Raw genomic sequence first — 19056 nt, forward strand, 5'->3', positions numbered from 1 at the left:
GGCCAGTGGGAGGCAGTGCAGGCCAGTGATCTGGAAGTGGGGCTTGCAGATAAAAGAGGGACTGACTAGCTGGGAAAGGGCATATGAAACCACCCCAGTATTCAGTGCCTTGGGACACAAGATGGATTTTCCAGAACAGACTTTGGGAGCCATGCCTTTGTACACATAGGCACCTCTAGGCAGCAGATCTGGCCATGTGGGAGGGTGTGGCTTTGTTGGAAGTTCATCAGAGATGTTAGTCTGGAAGTGGCTCCCCCCCCCAAGAGCTCCTGTTGCCAGGGCTTCTTGGCTGGGCAGGGATGGAATAAAAGGCCCAGGCTGTGGTCTCTGAATGAACTGGGTTTGTGGGGCTCCCCACCCCTGGGGGTCTATTGGCTCACTCCTTCCTGTCTCAGAGCTCTCCTCTGTGGAGTTGCATGGGTTGGGTTTGAAGTCAGTCTTTCTGGGTGGTTGCTGGCTTTAGGACTCCCTCCTGGGAGCATTTCCTACCACCCAACCTGTTCAGGCCTCTCCTGGGAACTCTTGGATGCCTCCTCAATAAGTAACTGCAGTCGAGCCTTGTTAGAATGCAGGAGTCCCACTTGCAGAAGGGGAAACCAAGCATCACTCCCATCTGTCAATTTGTCCCTCTTTGTGGCGTTGAATATTTTCTGTGGGCCAGTCCCATTGGCTGGTTGGCTGGGTGGGCTGGTGTCACAAGCCCCCCACCTGGACCAGGAGATCCAAGGTGACTATGGAATTGCCTAAGCCACCTCTCAGTCCCTTCTTCCTGCTCATCTTTGCAGCCTTGGATGTGTTGGCCACAGCCTTCTGAAAGTCCCCTTCCTGGGACCCTGGACCTGGGCCCCCTCCCTCCTGACCCCTTCTGTCTTTGGCTTCTCTCCCTGAGCAGCCCCCTCCACTTCCACAGTATTCACTATCACCTCCACAAATTTACTTTTTTATTCCTGACTGCAGTCCCGAGAGCCAGCTCTGAGATTCCACCTGCTGGCCAGCCCTGCCACTGGCTGGGACATTAAACTTGCTTAGCTGTTACAAAACTGACCTCTGCTGTCCATCCCTCTCCCTACACGTGTGGCTGTCAGCACTGGCCTCTGTTGACCCGCCTCTCCCAGGAGTCTAGATTGCTTTCCGTTCCTGGTTTAAATATAGTGGAGTGATTGGGAGTGCAAGGCCTCAAGTTGGAGAACCTGGGTTCAAATCTTGGCTCTGAGTGACCTTGGGCAATTTACTTAAATCTCTCTGGGTCTCAGTTCCCTATCTGTAAGGTGGAAATAATAGAACCGACTCCATGGCCTTGAGACTGATGGAGAGAATGTACATAAGCACTGATGTAAAGCCTGGCCCATCAGAGGCCTCAAAAACTTTGGTCATTGTTAGAAAAGCTTGCAACTTTCCTAATTGGAACTCGTGTCCTATTTATTTCCCCCTCCAATCCATCCTGCATCCAGTGCACAGACTGGTCTCTCTTCCTTATGGAGGAACTTTCATTGGCTCCCTTTTGCTCATCAAGCTGGCAGTCACTTTGTGCAATTTAGCCTTGTCCACCACAGCTCTTTGTGCTCTGATTTGCTCCTGGCTGTGGGTATGTAATGCGTGCGTGTGTGTGTGTGCGCGCGCACACACACACACACACACACACACACACGCTGTCAAGGTGTATTTAGGAAGAGGCTCTGGGTTCAGTGACCACTTGGCCAAGGCTGAAGGACCTCCTTAGGCTTTGCTGCTGAGGAAACGAAGGGGCTGTCCAGGCCAGGCCTCCTGTTTGTCTGGAGGGGAAAGAAAACACCCTGTCCAAACAGAGGCATCCTGGGAGGTGGCTGCTTGATGGCTGTGCTGACAGATGTCAGGATTCTAAGGTAGGGTCACCCCTGTTGGAGGACCTGTCAGAAAGGCTTCCGACCGCCCCTGTGGGCTGCTGGGATCACCATCCCCCATCCTGTGCTCCCCCCCCCCCCCAGGGCTCATTCAAGCCCCACCTACTAGGGGCAGCATCCCCGTGCCTGACACTGAGTTAAGAGGCGGACTGGTGATTTCCTGACGGTCAAACTCAGAGGCAGGAGGGATGTCAGCGCCCCCTTGCCTTCTATAGGGGGAAAGGCGGGTATACAGAACGCTCACCACCCCTCCCTCTCCTGAAGGTGGGGGGCAGCCATAGTCCACCTGCAGTGTGGAGAGGGGCTCCACCTGCTTAGTCCCAATGCTTTTGGTAAACCGGAGCGTGCTAATGAGACCCTCCCTCTACAAACGCTCCGCTTCCATCCTCCCCCACTTCCTTCCCCCAGATGTGACAGCCTCAACTCCTGGATACTCCCTTCACATCGCGGCCAGCAGCTCTGCGGGTTGGGTGGTTTCCAGCCGAGTCTGGAGACAGCCCAAGTCTGTAGCACCTCCTCCCTTTGGGCCCAGCCCGAGGGAGGGAAAGGGGCGTGTGTTCCTTTAAGGGGCTGGCCCGCCGGGAGCGCGGGGATTTGTCCGCTGCCGCTTCCTTTCTGGCCATTCAAGATCCCCAAATCCGCCTGCTTCCTCGGACCCTGTCAGCCCGCAGCCTGGAGCGCTCGAGCCGTCGAGGAGTCGCCTGGGGACGGTACGTGGCTCAGAGGTGGCCGGGCTCCTGGGGCCCCCTGTGGGCCGGTTCCTCTTTTCCCGCTTTGGGTCTCCTGCAGGCCCCACGCCTCCCGGGGCAGGGTTGGGGAACCGGCCGGAGGAGTGAGCTGGGCACCGTGGGGCCAGAGCGGAGCTGGGTTGTGATCGCCAGCGCCGGTGGGGGGGCTCCCCCGGCGCCAGTGGGTTGAGAGCAGCGCGGGGCGCGGGCTGACTTGCCTGGGACCCTTGTGCATAGACCCTTGTTCGCGAGAAGGCAAATGCCGAGGGAAACCAGTGGCCTCCGAGACCACTACCCGGGTCCCCTTTCCCACCGGGAGCCACCGGGTCCCTTCCCGTCTCGTCCTGTCGCGGTCCTGCAGCCTCCAGCACAGCGCAACGCCCGCCAGGCTCTGCCCCGGGGCATCTGTCCGATGCTTCCGGGGGCCGCGGGAAACCTGGCACGGGCTGGGGACAACTCGTGAGGCAGCGGGCAGGCGGACCCGCGCCTCTCGGCTTCTTACGGCCTGCTCTGGCCATCCCAGGGCAAACGCAATGGATGCCCGTCGGTTTCAGGCCTGGGTTCACTGGGGTTTCTGTCTTAGGGACAGCAGAGGGGCAGGGAGGGCTGAGGGTAGAGCCCTGGGTGGGAGATGGGATCGCTCAGGGAGGAATTTAGGGCTTTTGAGCAGACAGGAAAGAAACAGCTCCGGGCATTTGGACCCAGCTCTGTCACCAGCTCGCTGGGTGGCCTCCAGCAGCCTGTGACCCGGTCTGGACCTTGGCGTCCAGCGCCGACCTCCGGAGTGCCTTTGCCCTCTGCAACGAGGGGAGGTGATTGAGAGGGGCCCTGACCCCTTTCCCGCGGCCTTGCATGGGCCAGTGGGCTGGGAATGCTGGTAGGAAACACCTCCAGCTTCCACTTTCCGGGAACCGCAGGTTTCAAAGGCCCTCGTAAGCCTTGCCCAAACAGGGGGCACCGAAGTCAAATTCCTCTCGGGGAGCCGGGGCTGCTGCAGACCTGGAGGGCAATGCTGCCCTCTGCTGGTGTCTGGGAGACCTGTACTCCACAGCTGTGTAGTCGGGGTGGTCCGGTGGAGCTCCATCTTCCTTCCAAGTCAGGGTTCAGCTTACTCGGGTGTGTGGAGGGGTCCCAAGGCAAGTGGTGCTAGGAAAAGCAAGGAGATGGGCCGTCAGGAGACATGAATTTTCTCTAACCTGTTTTCCGAAGATAAAGCCTTGGGTCTTCGCCTCCCTTGGCCTCAGTTTCCCAACAGTGGCTGCTTCTCTTCTAGACGATGAGAGAGAACAATCTACTGAAATCTTGTGAGACTCACTTTGTAAACTGTTAACAGTAGTAATCGTAGCTAATATTTTTTGAGTGCTTGCCCCCTCCAGGAAGTTTTCAAAGTACTCAGTAGCCATTCTCTTCCTTAATCTTCACAAAAAGGTTTTCTGGTTGGTATTATTGTTGACTACCACTTTACAGATGAGGAAACTGAGGCTCCGTGACTTGCCCGGCGACAGACTGTTAGCAAGTGGGTGGAACCAGAACTGATTCCAGGTGGCCAATCTGATTCTAGAGCCTGAAGCCTGTCACTGTGTCTTCCGCCAATATGTATTAGCTACTATTTGTTGAGCGCCTGCTGTGTGTCAGGGGCTGAACAAAATTCATCTTTATAATTCTCACCACAGACCCATAGGGAGGTGCTACTATTATTATTTTTTACAGGGGAGGAAGTGGAGGCCCAGAGAGGTTGAGTAACTTGCCCAAGGTCACACAGCGGGATGCAGGTGTGTCCAGCCCTAATGCTGGGCCCAGACCTGTGTGCCCAAGTCTGGGTGCCCCAAATCAGCTGGAGCCACTCACTGCCAAGGTGACTGGGCTGGACTTGAACATGGGCCTTCCAGCTGGTGACATCTCTGTGGTGGTCCTGAGGGGCTGATGGCGGGGTAGCCAGCCTCAGGGAGCAGAGGCCGTCCATCGCTCCCCTTGGTGGTTGTGGTTGGGGATTGGCCCAGGGCAGGGCAGCAACTAGGCAGCAGTTGCCACCCCTCATTCACACCCAGGACTCTGTTCTGTGTTTTAGCCTTGACATTCAGGGTGGTCCTTGTCCTCAGGCCCTGAGCCTGTTAGTATTCTGTTAGTATTCTCTGGAGACAAGGAAACTTCTGTGCAGATGAGTCAAATGACTTGCCCAGGGTCAGTACTCCTAAGGAGGGTCGTAGCTCCTGGACACAGGCTGATCTTTTCTTCAGACTCATTTTGTTTTTCCTGGCATCCCCTCACATATTCTAAGGTTGCTTGACTGCTGGGTTGACATCCCAGAGGAATGTTAACCAGATCACACCTCTCCATTTGCAGCTGTGTTAATAAGCCAGGGAGTGAACCAAGGTGGGTGCTCAGACCGGAGGAGTAATGGAGAGGACTAGGGCTGTTTGTAGCTGGAAAGAAAGAGCCAGGATGAGGACATGCACTTGACTGAGGTAGGAAGATAGCCAGAATGATCCTTTTAGAATGTAAATCAGATTCATGACACTCCTCTGTGGAAAACTCTTCCATAACTTCCCTTCAGGGCTACAGCCCGGGGCCTGTGACTGCTACTTGGACCTCATCTCCTGCCACCCTCCCTTTCTCTATCTCTGGGCTCCAACCTTACTGGCCTTCAAGCTGCTCCTGCCATAGGCTTTTGCCCTTGCTGTTCCCTCTTCCTGCAAAACTTTTCCCTGGGATTTTCAAAGCTCACGCCTTCACTGCCCATCCGCTTCTCAGGGAGGCCTTCCTGACCCATCCTGTTGACAGGACCCCCCCACCCCCTGCTTCATCCTCTTCTGTCACGAGCCACATGTTCATTCACATCACATTATCCCACATGGTGTTTATTGTCCGTCTCCCTGACTAGAGTGTAAACCCCACAAGGACCCCTGGTTTGTAATCCCAGTGCCTAGAACCATGCCTGGCACATGGTAAATGCATGATAAATATCTGTTGAGTGAATGCAGTCAAGTCCCAGCTCCTTCATCTATTACCTGAGTAACCTTAGCCAAGCAACCTAGCATTTCTGAACCTCAGTTTCCTGGTCTGTACAATGGGGATAATTCTGACATTGTGAGGCCTATAAGCAATGATGTTCATGAAAGTGTGTTGACAAGTAGAAGGCAGCCCTTCAGTATGACAGATTGTTATGGAGATTGGCTAAAAAGAGTTCAACAGAGTCCTGCCTCTACCACCTCCAGGCTGTGTCACCTTTAGACAGTTGCTTCATGCCTCGGTGTCTCTGTTCACTTAATTCACTTGTGGATTAATTGGGGAGAATGAAATTCTCCTTGCTGATCAGGGTGGGGGTTGGGAGCTCTTGGGAGGATCAAGGGAGCTGTTGGATGTGGAAGCCCTTTAAAAGCCAGGGAGAAAGTGTGGTGCCCAGGCTCAAGGTTGTGAGTGTGTGCCGGGGTCTCTGAGGCTGGGAAAGGGTGCCTCGGAGACTTACACTCTGCAGTTCTGGAGGGCAGAACTCTGGTTCTGGAGACACCAGAAGGTGCAACGGTCTGTTCTGCCTCAGCTCATATTTCTGAACTGTGAATTACCTCATCCATGGTTGGTAAGAACCCTGAGGGAACAATGTCGGTAAAACATGGAATCGCATTGGTCTGGTGGTGATTTTTTTTCCAGCTCGCTAATGTATTGGAGTGACTGAAACAAGAGTTCTCACAATTAAAGAGAAAACCTTAGCAATGTATGAATTCCTTAAGATAAATGCTGCCAGTCCTGCAGAAAGTGCTTTTCTTTAATACAGATGTCCCTCGCTATCCAGATGCTTGCTATTCACTGTCCAACACAGAAACCAAATAGATTTGAATAACACAGCATCCCTCCCTATCTGGATCCCTCAAATTCTCAATATCCAAACTCTTGCCATCCCAACTCAAGGATGCAATAGATTTGGTGAGGGAGGAATGCCTGTACAGCTGGTTTAGCTGCTTAACAGAACTTAGCGTAAAGTTTTCTGATAAAAGTTGGAACCAGCTGAAGAAGTTGCAAAGACATTTCCTCTGTGTTAAAACAAAACAGAACATTGAAGAAGGTGACTTCACCCTGTGGCAGATTTTTAATTTTGATAAATCCATTGGAATTTACCAAAATTGGAATCCAATGCCCCCAAGGACCTACATGTTGAAGAAAGAAGCACTTGCCCCAGTGGTGGGTGAAGTCTGCAAAGGACTGATTGATGGGACGTGGGTGCCAGTGTCAGTGGAGTGTTAACGATGCTGGTGTTTTTTTGTTTTTTTTTTAGAATTGCTCTTGTTTTTGTTAGTGCTCTGGTTATAAAGTTGCATATGTTTCGAGTAGTTTGCCCCAAACTTATTTTTCCCCTAAACTTGTTACTTTTTAATACATGATTTTACAAAAATACACGTTTTTTTTCCAGGCAGACAAAGATCACTTTGTGGCAGAAATGCCTGCATTTGCTCATCGTGGGGAAGCCGTTTCTCACTGGGGAGCATCTGTACTAGATGAGGTGCTGGAAAGAGGCTGGAAACGTTGCAGGCGGAGGCTGCGGAGCCCCTCTGCTCCAGGAGGCTCTGGGTGCCCAGGGACAGGGCGGACCCTGGGACATCCAGCCTCTCCAACCTCATTCCACTTTTCTTTGCATTCTAAACATGGAAACCCAAGGAAGGGAAAGGAAACTAACTCCTACGAGGACCTGCTGTGTGCCAGGCAGTGGACTATGTGCTTTATACATGTCACTTTCCCTAGTTTGATATTGTGGTTCCAGGCTTTGGAGCTGGAGTGCGTTCAAATCCTGGCTTTGCTGCTTCCTAGCTGGATGACCTTGGGCAGATTATTTAATCTTTCTGTGCCTTGATTTTCCCATCTGTAAAATGGGGATACCAATAGGTCCCTCTCTAGAGGTTGTGGTGAGAATTAAGTGAGATAGTAAGTGCTCATTAAAGTCAGCTGTTAATATTTTTATGCTGATCATAGCAACCCTGTGGAGTTATTTTTTAGGCCAAGTGTGGCTAAGCTACGTTCATGAAGAGACTCAAATGTGGTGGCTTAGATACAATAGGACTTTCTTTTTCTCTCATGACACAGTGTAGGTGGGGGAGATCCAGGGCTGGTGGGGTGGCTCTGTCATTAAGCCTGTGGTTTCCATCTCTGAGTCTAAGGTGGCTACTCTGGCTGCCAACAGATTGGGGGAAAGAATACCAAGGAAAGGCATCCCAGATCGTTTTCAGTGTAAGACCTGCATGTGGCATGTATTATTTTTGCTCACAAGCATATTAACTGTGAGCATATTAACTGCACAGCATACATATAACAGAAAAGTGCATTATCAGGGGTCCAAACTTCTGTATTGGGTTGTTTGTGCTTAGGCTGCCCAGATCCAAGTCACCAAGAGGCTTTGTGGGTGTCACCTGGGGATTCCTCTTGGACAAGAAGCAAGGCTCACGGTGTCCTCCTGTTGTGCAAGGCACAGAGGGCAAGTCTGGGCCTTGGGCTCTCTGCAAAGAGGCCTAAGGGAACAGTGGGTTCTACCCCTCAACTTCCTTCACATCCATTCCTTCCTCTCCAGCAAGAGCTCCTAACTGTTCTGGAAACAAGAATGTTTCCCCCACAATCCCACCACCCTTACAGGCCAATGCATTTCTTTTCTTTTTCCTCCCTCCCTTCCTCTCCCTTTCTCTCCTTTTGCTGCTCCCTCCCCTTCTGGTTCCTGTTCACAGGCATTCTTAGGGCCACACACTTACAATCAGAGCAGAGTGGCAAGTCTATGTTCTGCCTTGTCTATTCTAAATGATACCCTAAGCACTTTCCACGTTGCTGCATGATAATCACAGTCATGCTTCCAAATGCCTGCTGTCAACTCTGGTCTTGCTGCCCTACTTTCCACTCAGCCCCCAGAGGGATGTTTCTAAGATGTAGGTCTGATCCTGTGGCTCCCCTGCTTAAAGCCATTACTGGCACCCTAGGGCTTTGGGGACAAAGGACAGGCTGCTGGGTCTGACACACAAGGGCATCTAGACTCTGGTCCTGCCGTGCCCTCTCCCCTCCTTTCCCCTATATCAGCCAGGGTCTTGGCAGGAAGCAGAATTCACCCTAGATGTTTCCAATAAGAGATTCTCATGATGCGATGACATTTAGAGAGGAGAGTAAAGGCAACAAGCTAGGGAGTTGGGGCGCAGAGACAAGCAATGGCAGTCGGTGCCCCCCTGGCCTCGAGGAGAAAGGGGAGGAAAGAGTGTTACAAAGCCATGAGAGTGGTATTGGGGAGAGGAGCCGCCCGGCGGAGTTGTGATCCTGACGGGACACGGGTACTGCAGAGACACAACCTCTCTCCCCTCCTGCCCATCTCCTGTGTGTGCCTCCTGTTGGCTGAATCTAGCTGGAAGCCAGAGGGCCTGGGGGCCTGGGAGGAGTGATCAGTGCAGGGCAGAAAAGAGCAGAGATGGACCAGGGAGTGGGGGGGGGGCACAAATGGACACCTGGCAGCACACCCCAGCCCTCCACGTGCTCTCTGGCCTCTGAACCTTTGCACTTGCTACGCCCCCTCCTGGGCAAACCCTGCTGTCCTTTTCCACCTGGCTACCTCCTGTGTCTTCAAGTCTAGTTTTCTGTACCTTATCTTTGTACTCACCACACGATATCTTCTGCCTATGACTCTGCCCCTTCCCTGGACGGGGCTCCTCCAAGGTGTGACCCGGCCTTTTAATTGTTGAGAGTACTCAGTAAATGGCAATGAGCAGGGCAGGGGTGGGGGGAGGTGAGTGAGGCACTAGCTTCATGTGCAAATTTAAGGGAGGGGAGTGTGTGTGCAAAAAAACTCAATAGTCAAGAAATAATATTTTGGGACTTCCCTGGTGGTGCAGTGGTTAAGAATCCGCCTGCCAATGCAGGGGACACGAGTTCGAGCCCTGGTCCGGGAAGATCCCACGTGCTGCGGAGCAACTCAGTCTGTGCACCACAACTACTGAGCCTGAGCTCTAGAGCCCACGAGTCACAACTACTGAAGCCCACACGCCTAGAGCCTGTGCTCCGCAACAAGAGAAGCCACTGCAATGAGAAACCTGCACATCGCAACGAAGAGTAGCCCCCGCTCGCCACAACTAGAGAAAGCCTGTGCGCAGCAACAAAGGCCCAACGCAGCCAAAAGTAAAATTTAAAAAGATATAATATTTTGATGCAATACAAAAAAATAGAATCAACAAACTACAGCCCATGGGCCAGCTGCCTATTTCATTTGCATGTCCACTGAACCTGGAATAGCCCCCCAGAAGTACTCTAGCATGGTATTAAATTTTTTTTTTTTTTACCTTGACCCAGGATAAGAAATAATTTCACACTGTGACCCCCCCGCCCCCGACCTCATCCCGACAGATATTTCTGGACTGAAACAGAAGCTCTGCAGTGCAGGACTCATCTTCACTAACCATGAATGCAACCTGATGTTTTCTAGGCTAATCTAGTCTCTTGGTTGTCATTAAAAAATGCTGCTCACAACTTTTCCAATTCAATCCCGGTGTTTGAAAAATGGTGATACTGTCATATCATCCTGCTTAATTTTCTCCGTGGTCTTTTTGCTGCCTCCTAACTCCTGTGTAGGACTTGTTGGCTTGCTTGTCGCCCATCTTGCCCGCAGGGTGCAGTCCCCTGAGAGCACGGACCTTGTCTAGCTCATCACCACTGTCTCCTTGGCCTCGAGAAGGGTGCCTGGCACACAGAAGATGCTCTACAATTTCCTGTCGATCGAGTGAATGAGTGGGTGCTGGAACCCAGGGGTCCCCGGCCCCCCGCCTCAGGGCTTCTCTCACTGGCTTGTTTTTCTCCTCTTCCTAGTTTGCCCCAGCCCCCAGCCTTCCCCGACGCCTGGGCTCTGCCACGTGCGGGACGCCATGGGCCTGCTGCCGCTGGGCCTGCTGCTCTCGCTGTGCTGCGTCTCGGGCCTGCCCTTCTACAACGGCTTCTACTACTCCAATAGTCCCCACGGCTGGAACCCGGGCAAGGGCCACGGCGAAGGTGGGTGGCCTCCTGGGTCGACTTCTGGCTTGGCCAGGTGACGAAGACCTGTCCTGGCCTCTGCTGTGTTGTGCAGGTTCCAGGCTGGGACAGGGGCGAGGGTATGAAGCCAGCAGCCCCTCTCCCAGCTGTGCAGTGGTCCAGCCTCGTTTCTAAGATGAGCAGAAGAGGTGTGGTTCTGTTACTCCGTGTTTGCTGGCCCCTCAGATGTGGAGCCAAGTGCACTGTAGGACAGTCATTTTTGCTTTTTATACTTTCCCCAAAATCCTGCCGAATTTTCCAAGATTCTGCTTAAACATGACCTCCCCAGGTCTCCCCATTGGAAAGGGGGTTTGGGGTTAGGGAGATGTGAGTCTGAATCTCAATTTTGCCGCTTCCTGGCTACGTGGCTTTGGGCAGGTGACTCTTTATCAGTGGTTTTACACACCTACTATGTGTCAGGCATGCTTCTAGGTGCCTTACATATGTTACCTGGTATGATCCTCACAGAAACCCTGACATAGGCGAGGCCTTGTTAGGTGTAGCTGTTTTTCAGCATGAGCTCCTTTGCAGGGAGCCTCCCTGTCTGTCTCCTGCTTACCCCTGAGGCTACCCCCTGCCCGCACCCTGTGTACCTCCAAGGTCTCAAGTCCAGACCCAAGGTCCTGAGACCATGAGGCCCCTATAGAGGGGCTCAAGTTAGAGATGGGCCAGCCTTAGCCCATAAACCTGGTTCTTGTGGTGCATGGGAGGTTCTGTGTTTGTTTGTCCCCCTGAGTCCTGACTATAATCTCTAGAAGTCCTGGCCTCATCTCACTTGTGTTTCCGGGTGTTTGGGAAGAGTCGTGGTGGACAGTGGACAGAGAGTGAAGGGCAGGCTGTGGTCTCCTGTGGCCAGTGTGTTCGGGAAGGAGACTCAGGGAGATTAGAGTCCCAGCCATCCACCCATCTGGGGGTGCTCTTGCTGCCTGCTATACCAGTTTGCTTCTTTTTTTTAAAAAAAATATTTTCTATTTTATCTTTTTTTATTTTTGGCTGCGTCGGGTCTTAGTTGTGGCACGTGGGATCTTCCTTGCAGTGCACGGGCTTCTCTCTAGTTGTGGTGTGCAGGTTTTTTCTCTCTAGTTGTGGCGCGCGGGCTCCAGAGCACGTGGGCTCTGTAGCTGTGGTGTGCGGGCTTAGTTGCCCCACGGCATGTGGGATCTTAGTTGCCCGACCAGGGATCGAACCGCTGTCCCCGGCATTGGAAGGAGGATTCTTTACCGCTGGACCGCCAGGGAAGTCCCCCAGTTTGCTTCTTTTTTTTTTTTACATCTTTATTGGAGTATAATTGCTTTACAATGGTGTGTTAGTTTCTGCTTTATAACCAGTTTGCTTCTTATACCTAACAAACCTAGTGGCTTAAGACAACAGCCATGTATTTTGCTCATGATTCCATTTTGGTCAGCATTTTGGGCTGGGCTCCATCTCCTCAGTCTTGGCTGTGCTCACTTAATTGATCGTGCCTGCGGTTGGCAGGCAGATCAGCCAGGGGCTGGTTGGTCTAGGATGGCCTCGGCTGGGACGGCTTGTCTCTGCTCTCTGCGTGTTCTCACCCAGCAGATGAGCCCAGTCTTGTTCTGATGGTGGTTGGCAAGGTTCCAGGAGAAAGAGTAGCCTCAGCAGGGCCTCCTGGAGCCTCGGCTCAGAGCAAGCACCACAGAACAGTCACTTCCATCATATTCATTTGGTCAAAGCAAGTGGCAGGGCTAGCAAGGATTCAAGGTCACAGGGGGGCGGGGCATAGAGTCACCTCCTGATGGAAGGAGATGTAAAGTTGCGTTGCAGAGCGTGTGGATGCAGGGAGGGGTGCAGCACTGCAGCCATTCTTGCAATCTAGAACTCCTGGGCCTAGCGGGAGCTGAGAGTGAGGGTGGGTTGGCCTTTGCAGGGGTACAGATGTGCTGCAGCGGGTCCCCATCTGCACCCGCCTTTCCCCCCAGGCATCTTCAATGGAGTGAAGCTGGTGGTAGAGACGCCTGAGGAGATCCTGTTCTCCTACCGTGGGGCCAACGTGACCCTGCCCTGCCGCTACCACTACGAGCCGGCCGTGGTCTCTCCTCGGCCCGTACGCATCAAATGGTGGAAACTGTCGGAGAATGGGGCCCCGGAGCAGGACGTGCTGGTGGCTATTGGGCTGAGGCACCGCGCCTTCGGAGACTACCGAGGCCGGGTGCATCTGTGGCAGGAGAGGGAGCGTGAAGTGTCACTGGAGATCCGGGACCTGAGGCTGGAGGACTATGGGCGCTACCGCTGCGAGGTCATTGATGGGCTGGAGGATGAAAGTGGCCTGGTGGAGCTGGAGCTGCGGGGTGAGACCCCAGTGGGGGCTGGGTCCTGGGAACTACAGGGAGAGGGCTCTGAGAAAGCATCCAAACCTCTGTGCTTTTGGCAGATAAACATTTAATCCTCAGAACAACCTCAGGAGGAAGCTGCTCTTATTCTTACCCCCATTGTACAGCTGAAAAAACTGAGGCACAGAGAGGTCAAGTCACTTACCTAAGGTCACACAGCTCATAAATGGCCGAGTAGGGGTTTGACCTCAGGCAGTCAGGCTCCAGAATCCACTGCTCTCTACTCCCTCTTGCTCACATCCTGTTCAGAGAGAGGGGGACAAGAGCGGGGCACCCAGCTGATGGAGACAGAGCTGAGATTCAAGCAGGGTTGGCAGGCAACACAAGCAAATGAGGCAGCCCAGGGTGAGTGATAGGGAGTGGTGGGGACTGGGGCACACTCCTGAGCCCTCATCCATCCGAAAGGAGCTGCTCTATTCAAGCCCAGCCGATGATGCTACATCAGAAGCAGGCCTAGTGCAGCCAGATTTTCTGATTTGAAAAGAGAAGCTTATATTTTCATGTGAAATCTAACTAAAAAAAAAATCAAACCAGTGCTGTGCAAGCCAGCCAAACTCTACACACTAGATCTTATGTATGGGTCCCTGTTGTGATCTCTACATGACTCCTACCTTCTCTGTCCCTAGGATGGGGCTCTGTGTCCTCATATATCTCCTACCTGTTAGGGAGGCAGCTGGGGGGTATGTAGAGAAGGGTGACCTGACTCCATGTCCATCCCATCCCAGCTGTGGTACCCTGGGTCAGTGCTTTACTCCCAGAGCTGCAGGCCCCTCACATGTAAAATGAAGAACAAGGGCAGTTCCTCCTTTACCTCCTTCGAGGAGATGCGGATAAATGTGAGTCAAGGGCCTATCAATCAGTGCAGCTATTTGCCATCAGCAGCCGCATCCCCAGTCCACGTGGCTTAGATGGTGGCCCAGAGGTGGCCTATGACGTTGGGGATGGGAGGGAGCCTGTGAGAGCCATTTGTCTGGGGACCACAGAAGCAGCCTAGAGAAACAGGGAGCCCTCACCGTGTTCCTGCTGCTGGAAGGGCTGGGAGTTTGGGACGGAACCAGGCATGAAATAAGCCCCCTGCAAACACACATGGAGGTTGTGCGCTGATTGTCAAGGCCCTGGGGCCTCTCTGCCTCCTCAACCTGGCTCTGCCCAGGGGCCTGGCTTCCTGCCCCAGGTGATATTGGGGGTGTGGGGCCCAGATGTTCCCAGGCCCCTGGCCACAGGAAGGAGATTCTAAGGGCTCCAGGCCCTGCTTCTAAACAACGTCAGTCCGAGGCACTAGGGACACCGCCTCTCCTTAAGGTTTCAACTGACTTGGTAGAGACTGGATCTAGGGTGTTTAAATTTTTTTTTATTATGGTAAAGTTTCAAACATGAATGGTGACTTTTGAGGGAGCCTATGGTACCTATAAGCCTCTGGCACCAGAAAGGGAAGCCCCCTGCCCAGGACCTCCCTGACCTTGAGCCTCCCCTTTATTAAGACCTTTTACCATCCCTCCTCTTCCCCTGAATTCCGTCTGTCCCACATGGAAACTTGTATTCTCCTAAGAAGCTTCCACATTAATGTTAGTGTTAATGTAGATGATGAGGTCTCAGCTACCGACAGGGAGAGCCAGAGCCCAACAGTGCACCCTCTCCTGTAGATGGCAGTACCTCCTCACTGGTGTCTTGGCTCAGGCTGCTGTAATAAAATACCGCAGTGTGGGCAACATAAACAGCAGCAATTCATTTCTCGCAGTTCTGGAGGCTGGAAGTCCCAGATCAGAGTGCCAGCATGGTCAAGTGAGGGCCCTCTGCTTGACTGCAGACTTCTCGCTGTGTCCTCACATGGTGGAAGGGGCTGGGGGTGGGGGGTGGTCTCTGGAGTCTCTTTTAAAAGGGCACTAACCCCATTCATGAGGACTCCACCCTCCTGACCTAATCACCTCCCAAAGACCCCACCTCCTAATACCATCACATTGGGTGTTAAGATTTAAACATCTGAATTTGGGGGAACACATTGAGACCATAGCACTGGGGTTCTTGCAACAGCCCTGTGAATTAGGCCTTAGTCTTATTCTGTAGTTGGGGATATTATTCTGTAGTTGGGGATATTAGTTAGCTGATTAATTCATTACCTTAACAAGCTAATAGTTTTCTGAGTACTGCTGTGTGCCAGTCTAGCTCTGGGAGGGAGGTGTAAAGCAGATATAGGCTCTGCCTCAGATTTGGATACTGGACAAGAGATGACAGGTTTACAGAGTTTTTCTGAGGGATTTTGTGTGTGTGTGTGTGTGTGTGTGTGTGTGTGTGTGTGTATCTGTGTGTGTGTGTGTGTGTGTGTGTGTGTGTGTGTGTGTTGAGGGGAGCATCTGTCCCAGTAGATTTGGGTCTCCAATCAGCTGGGCCCGGCCCACCCATTCAAGCTGCTTTTTCCTCCCTCCCCAGGTGTGGTCTTCCCTTACCAGCACCCCCAAGGGCGCTACCAGTTCAACTTCCACGAGGCCCAGTGGGCCTGCGAGGAACAGGACGCGGTGGTGGCCTCCTTTGAGCAGCTGTTCCGGGCCTGGGAGGAAGGCCTGGACTGGTGCAACGCAGGCTGGCTGCAGGACGCCTCTGTGCAGTACCCCATCACGCAGGCCCGACACCCCTGCGGTGGCGTGGGCCTGGCACCTGGTGTGCGCAGCTACGGCCCACGCCACCGCCGCCTGCACCGCTATGATGTGTTCTGCTTTGCTGCTGCCCTCAGGGGTGAGTGGAATGGCTGAGCACAGGCCTGCGGGTGGAAGGGCAGTGTCTGGGGAGCTTTCAGACCTCTCTCCCCACCCTGCTGGCACCTTCACCTGGAGGTCTGGAGCACCCGCACATGTTGAAGCCATGTCCAGCTGAGTTTTTTTTTTTTTTTTTTTTTAAGTTTCCTGGTGTTCATTAGGGATGCTCTTTATTTTATTTATTTATTTTGGCCGCGCCTTGCAGCATGCGGGATCTTAGCTCCCCAACCAGGGATTGAACCCATGCCCCCTGCATTGGGAGTGTGGAGTCTTAACCACTGGACCAGCAGGGAAGTCCCCCAGCTGAGTTTTGAGTGCTTTGCTGCTGTTGCTTCACACCAATCATTGGTTTAGTCATTCATCAAACATTTCCTGAGTGCCCACTATGTGCTGGGGCCAAGGCTAGGCACTGGTCATCATAGACAAATAAAACACAGCCCGTCCTCACAAAGGAGTTCATTTCATGGGAAGAGAAATGAATAAAAACAAATTGGTTCCGTGCCATATCCCAAGCACTTAGAAAATTGCCTGGCACATAGTAGGTGCTCAGTAAATGTCTGAGTGAATGAGAGACTCTGATTGGTCCAGCAGAGGTGGGGCACCAACCCAGGGTGCAATTAGGGAAGGCTGGGGTGGTGTACCGATATGACTGGAGGAACCCCAGCCCCATGGCAGGTAGGATGGCACTCTCAGAGAGGGAAGTTATCCCCCAACAGTATCCACTGCTGATGCCCATAGCCTGGCATCTCCCTAGGCTCAGAGAGCTGTCAGGTCTTTGGGGGCTGGTTGGTGGGGTCTGGATGGGCTGGCATTGCTCCAGGCCCTGTTGTCTTCTCTGGCTGCCTACTCCACTGCGCAGCTCTCACGCCCCACATCCCACAGGGCAGGTGTACTACCTGGAGCACCCTGAGAAGCTGACACTGGCAGAGGCAAAGGAGGCCTGCCAGGAAGACGGTGCCCAGATCGCCAAGGTGGGCCAGCTCTTTGCCGCCTGGAAGTTCCACGGTCTGGACCGTTGCGACGCTGGTTGGCTGGCAGATGGCAGTGCCCGCTACCCTGTGGCTCACCCACGTCTCAACTGTGGGTCCCTGGAGCCTGGGGTCCGAAGCTTCGGTTTCCCAGACCCACACAGCCGCAAGTATGGCGTCTATTGCTACCGGCCACGCTAGCGCCGGGCTCCAGCTCTGTACTCACACCTACCCCATCCCCTCATGGGCTGTATTTATTGAGTAGTTCATTTTCCCTTGCAGGTTGGGGCAATTTTCATTTTGTTTTTATACTTTTCAACTTAAAATTTTTTTAAATACTATTTTTTTTTGTAAATCCCACAGATCCTAGATCTTCCCTTTACTCAGGTAGACACTCCAAGGCTCTCCCCCTCCATGAATCCTCCTGCCCCTCTCCTCCAGGACACTTGAGGTTCATGGGCTCATGAGGGTGCTCTCTGCCATTGCTGAGTCCAGCCCCTTTTCCCTGCCCCTGGGAGGCTGGCGCCCAGAGCTGGCAGTGGCATGAGATGCCAGGGCGTGTTGGCTGCAATCCTCCCTCCGCCTCAGCCTGAGGGAGGAGAGGGCATCCAGGGCGGCTGTGGAGCTGGGCTTTGGGCCTTGCAGCCTCCTGCCCCCTCGTACTTCTTTGGCAAGCAGTTGGCCCACATCAGCATGGCGGAGGAGCTAGGGCTGGAAGTGGGTCCCTGGGCTTCTGTGTGACATCCCAGGGAAGAGAGAGACTTTCCTCCCCATCTTTTCCTTTTCTTAGTTCCAAATAGTCCATATTTTGTTCTCATTTTTCCCTATTTGGGGAGCAGCCCTCAGGTGTGTGTACTTTTTTTGGACAATAAATGGTGCTGTGACCCCTTCCTCCACCCCGAGTCCCTGCTCTGGGTCTCACTCTTTATCTCATTCAGTCTTAGGGCCCAGCTCCCTGCCCGGTGGGAATGGGGGACCATTCTGTCCCAGACTTCAAAGGTCGACTGGGTCTGTCCACTGGAGTGGGTGGGAAACACCATGGGCTGCACCTTTGGGCTGCCGTGGTCTGGCCTTGCCTGCCCTGGGGACACCCTGCCTCGGGGGCTGGCCTAGCAGCTGGAGGTGCTGGCTCGCTCTCCCACCATCCCACTCCCGGCTGTGAGTCTGTGCGGACACAGCACAAGAGTGGGAGGTACCTCTCGGGAGACCAGAGGAAGCTGTGCCCTGCAGAGGATCTTGGAGACCAGCCCTCTCTGTGCCTCACCTTCTGTCCCCACCGCCCCCCATGTCAGCCTCAGGAAACCAGACCATTTGCCTCTGCACAGGCACACCTCTGTCACCCACAATCAGTAACTCACTCTATCCTTCACGTAGCCCAGTGCTTCTCAAAGTGTGGCCAGCACCACCAGCTTCACCTGGGAACGTGTTCGAAATGCAAATTTCTGGACCCCACCCCTGACCTGCTGAGTCAGAAACTCTGGAGTGGGACCCAGCACAAGCCCTCTCGTTGCTGATGCAGGCTCAAGGTTGAAAACTACTGACACAGTCGTGTTCCCAATGAATCAGTTAATTAATCAATAAACTGCATGATTATTGCGTTCCTCCTATGTGACCATTGCTGCATCCTCTGCTTTTGTCCACTGATCCTTTCCAGATCTGTAGGTAACCTGGGTACACAAAAATATTCACCAACAAATACTCAACCACACACGTACACACCCAAAGAGACACTAGCAGACTCACACTGGCACACACTAACCAACACCCAGACACCTTCATAAACACAGAATCAGTGCCCGCTGAGCAAGTGTGATGAGAGGGTGGCGCCGACCTGGCCTTCTAAGGAGGAGGCTGGCGGAGGGTCACTGCCTGGAGTGCACACTCCAGCTCGACTCAAGGTCTGTTGAGGGAAATCCATAAACAGTCGAAATCGTTTTCGTTGGTATCCTACAGCCTACTTAAGGGCAGGATGCCCGGACCTTTGTGCTAGCGGCTAGCTAACCATTTGACCTCAAAAATGTATAAGCAAGATTCACTGTTCCTAGGCTGTCTGCAATTTTTTTCTTCCCTCTTATAAATCCTGATTTTGCTTCTGTTCTTGGACTCTCTCTACCAATCGACTCTTCCTATGTGAGCAAACAGTGTAAATCAAAGGACCAAACTCCGGATAGTGGCCAGATGTCTCACTTGAGTTGTTCTTTGACAGCATGCCAACTGGCAAATCCATACACAGCACCCGTTGGCTGTCTCTCTCTCACACACACACACACACACACACACACACACACACACACACCCCCCCCCCACACACACACAATCCATCATCCGCACAGGTACACTTGCGAAAATAAAGCACCACAAGT

General features: G+C 53.1%; 1 protein-coding gene across 2 annotated transcripts; it reads left to right on the forward strand.

The window, feature by feature from the left end:
- Positions 1 to 249: 249 nt before the first annotated feature.
- On the forward strand, positions 250 to 18300 carry HAPLN3 (hyaluronan and proteoglycan link protein 3). 2 transcript variants are annotated; one of them, XM_004278244.4, is made up of 5 exons: positions 250 to 2590; positions 10424 to 10603; positions 12565 to 12933; positions 15403 to 15705; positions 16608 to 18300. In XM_004278244.4, the coding sequence occupies exons 2-5, from the start codon at positions 10480 to 10482 to the stop codon at positions 16892 to 16894; spliced, it is 1083 nt and encodes a 360-aa protein (XP_004278292.1). In that variant the 5' UTR covers positions 250 to 2590; positions 10424 to 10479; the 3' UTR covers positions 16895 to 18300. The 2 variants fall into 2 exon arrangements, with proteins under 2 accessions (XP_004278292.1, XP_033258723.1); XM_033402832.2 differs by lacking the exon at positions 250 to 2590 and adding an exon at positions 2628 to 5073.
- Positions 18301 to 19056: the final 756 nt, after the last annotated feature.

This window comes from Orcinus orca, chromosome 2 (genome assembly GCF_937001465.1).
Source record: "Orcinus orca chromosome 2, mOrcOrc1.1, whole genome shotgun sequence".
Taxonomy (NCBI): Eukaryota; Metazoa; Chordata; class Mammalia; order Artiodactyla; family Delphinidae; genus Orcinus; species Orcinus orca.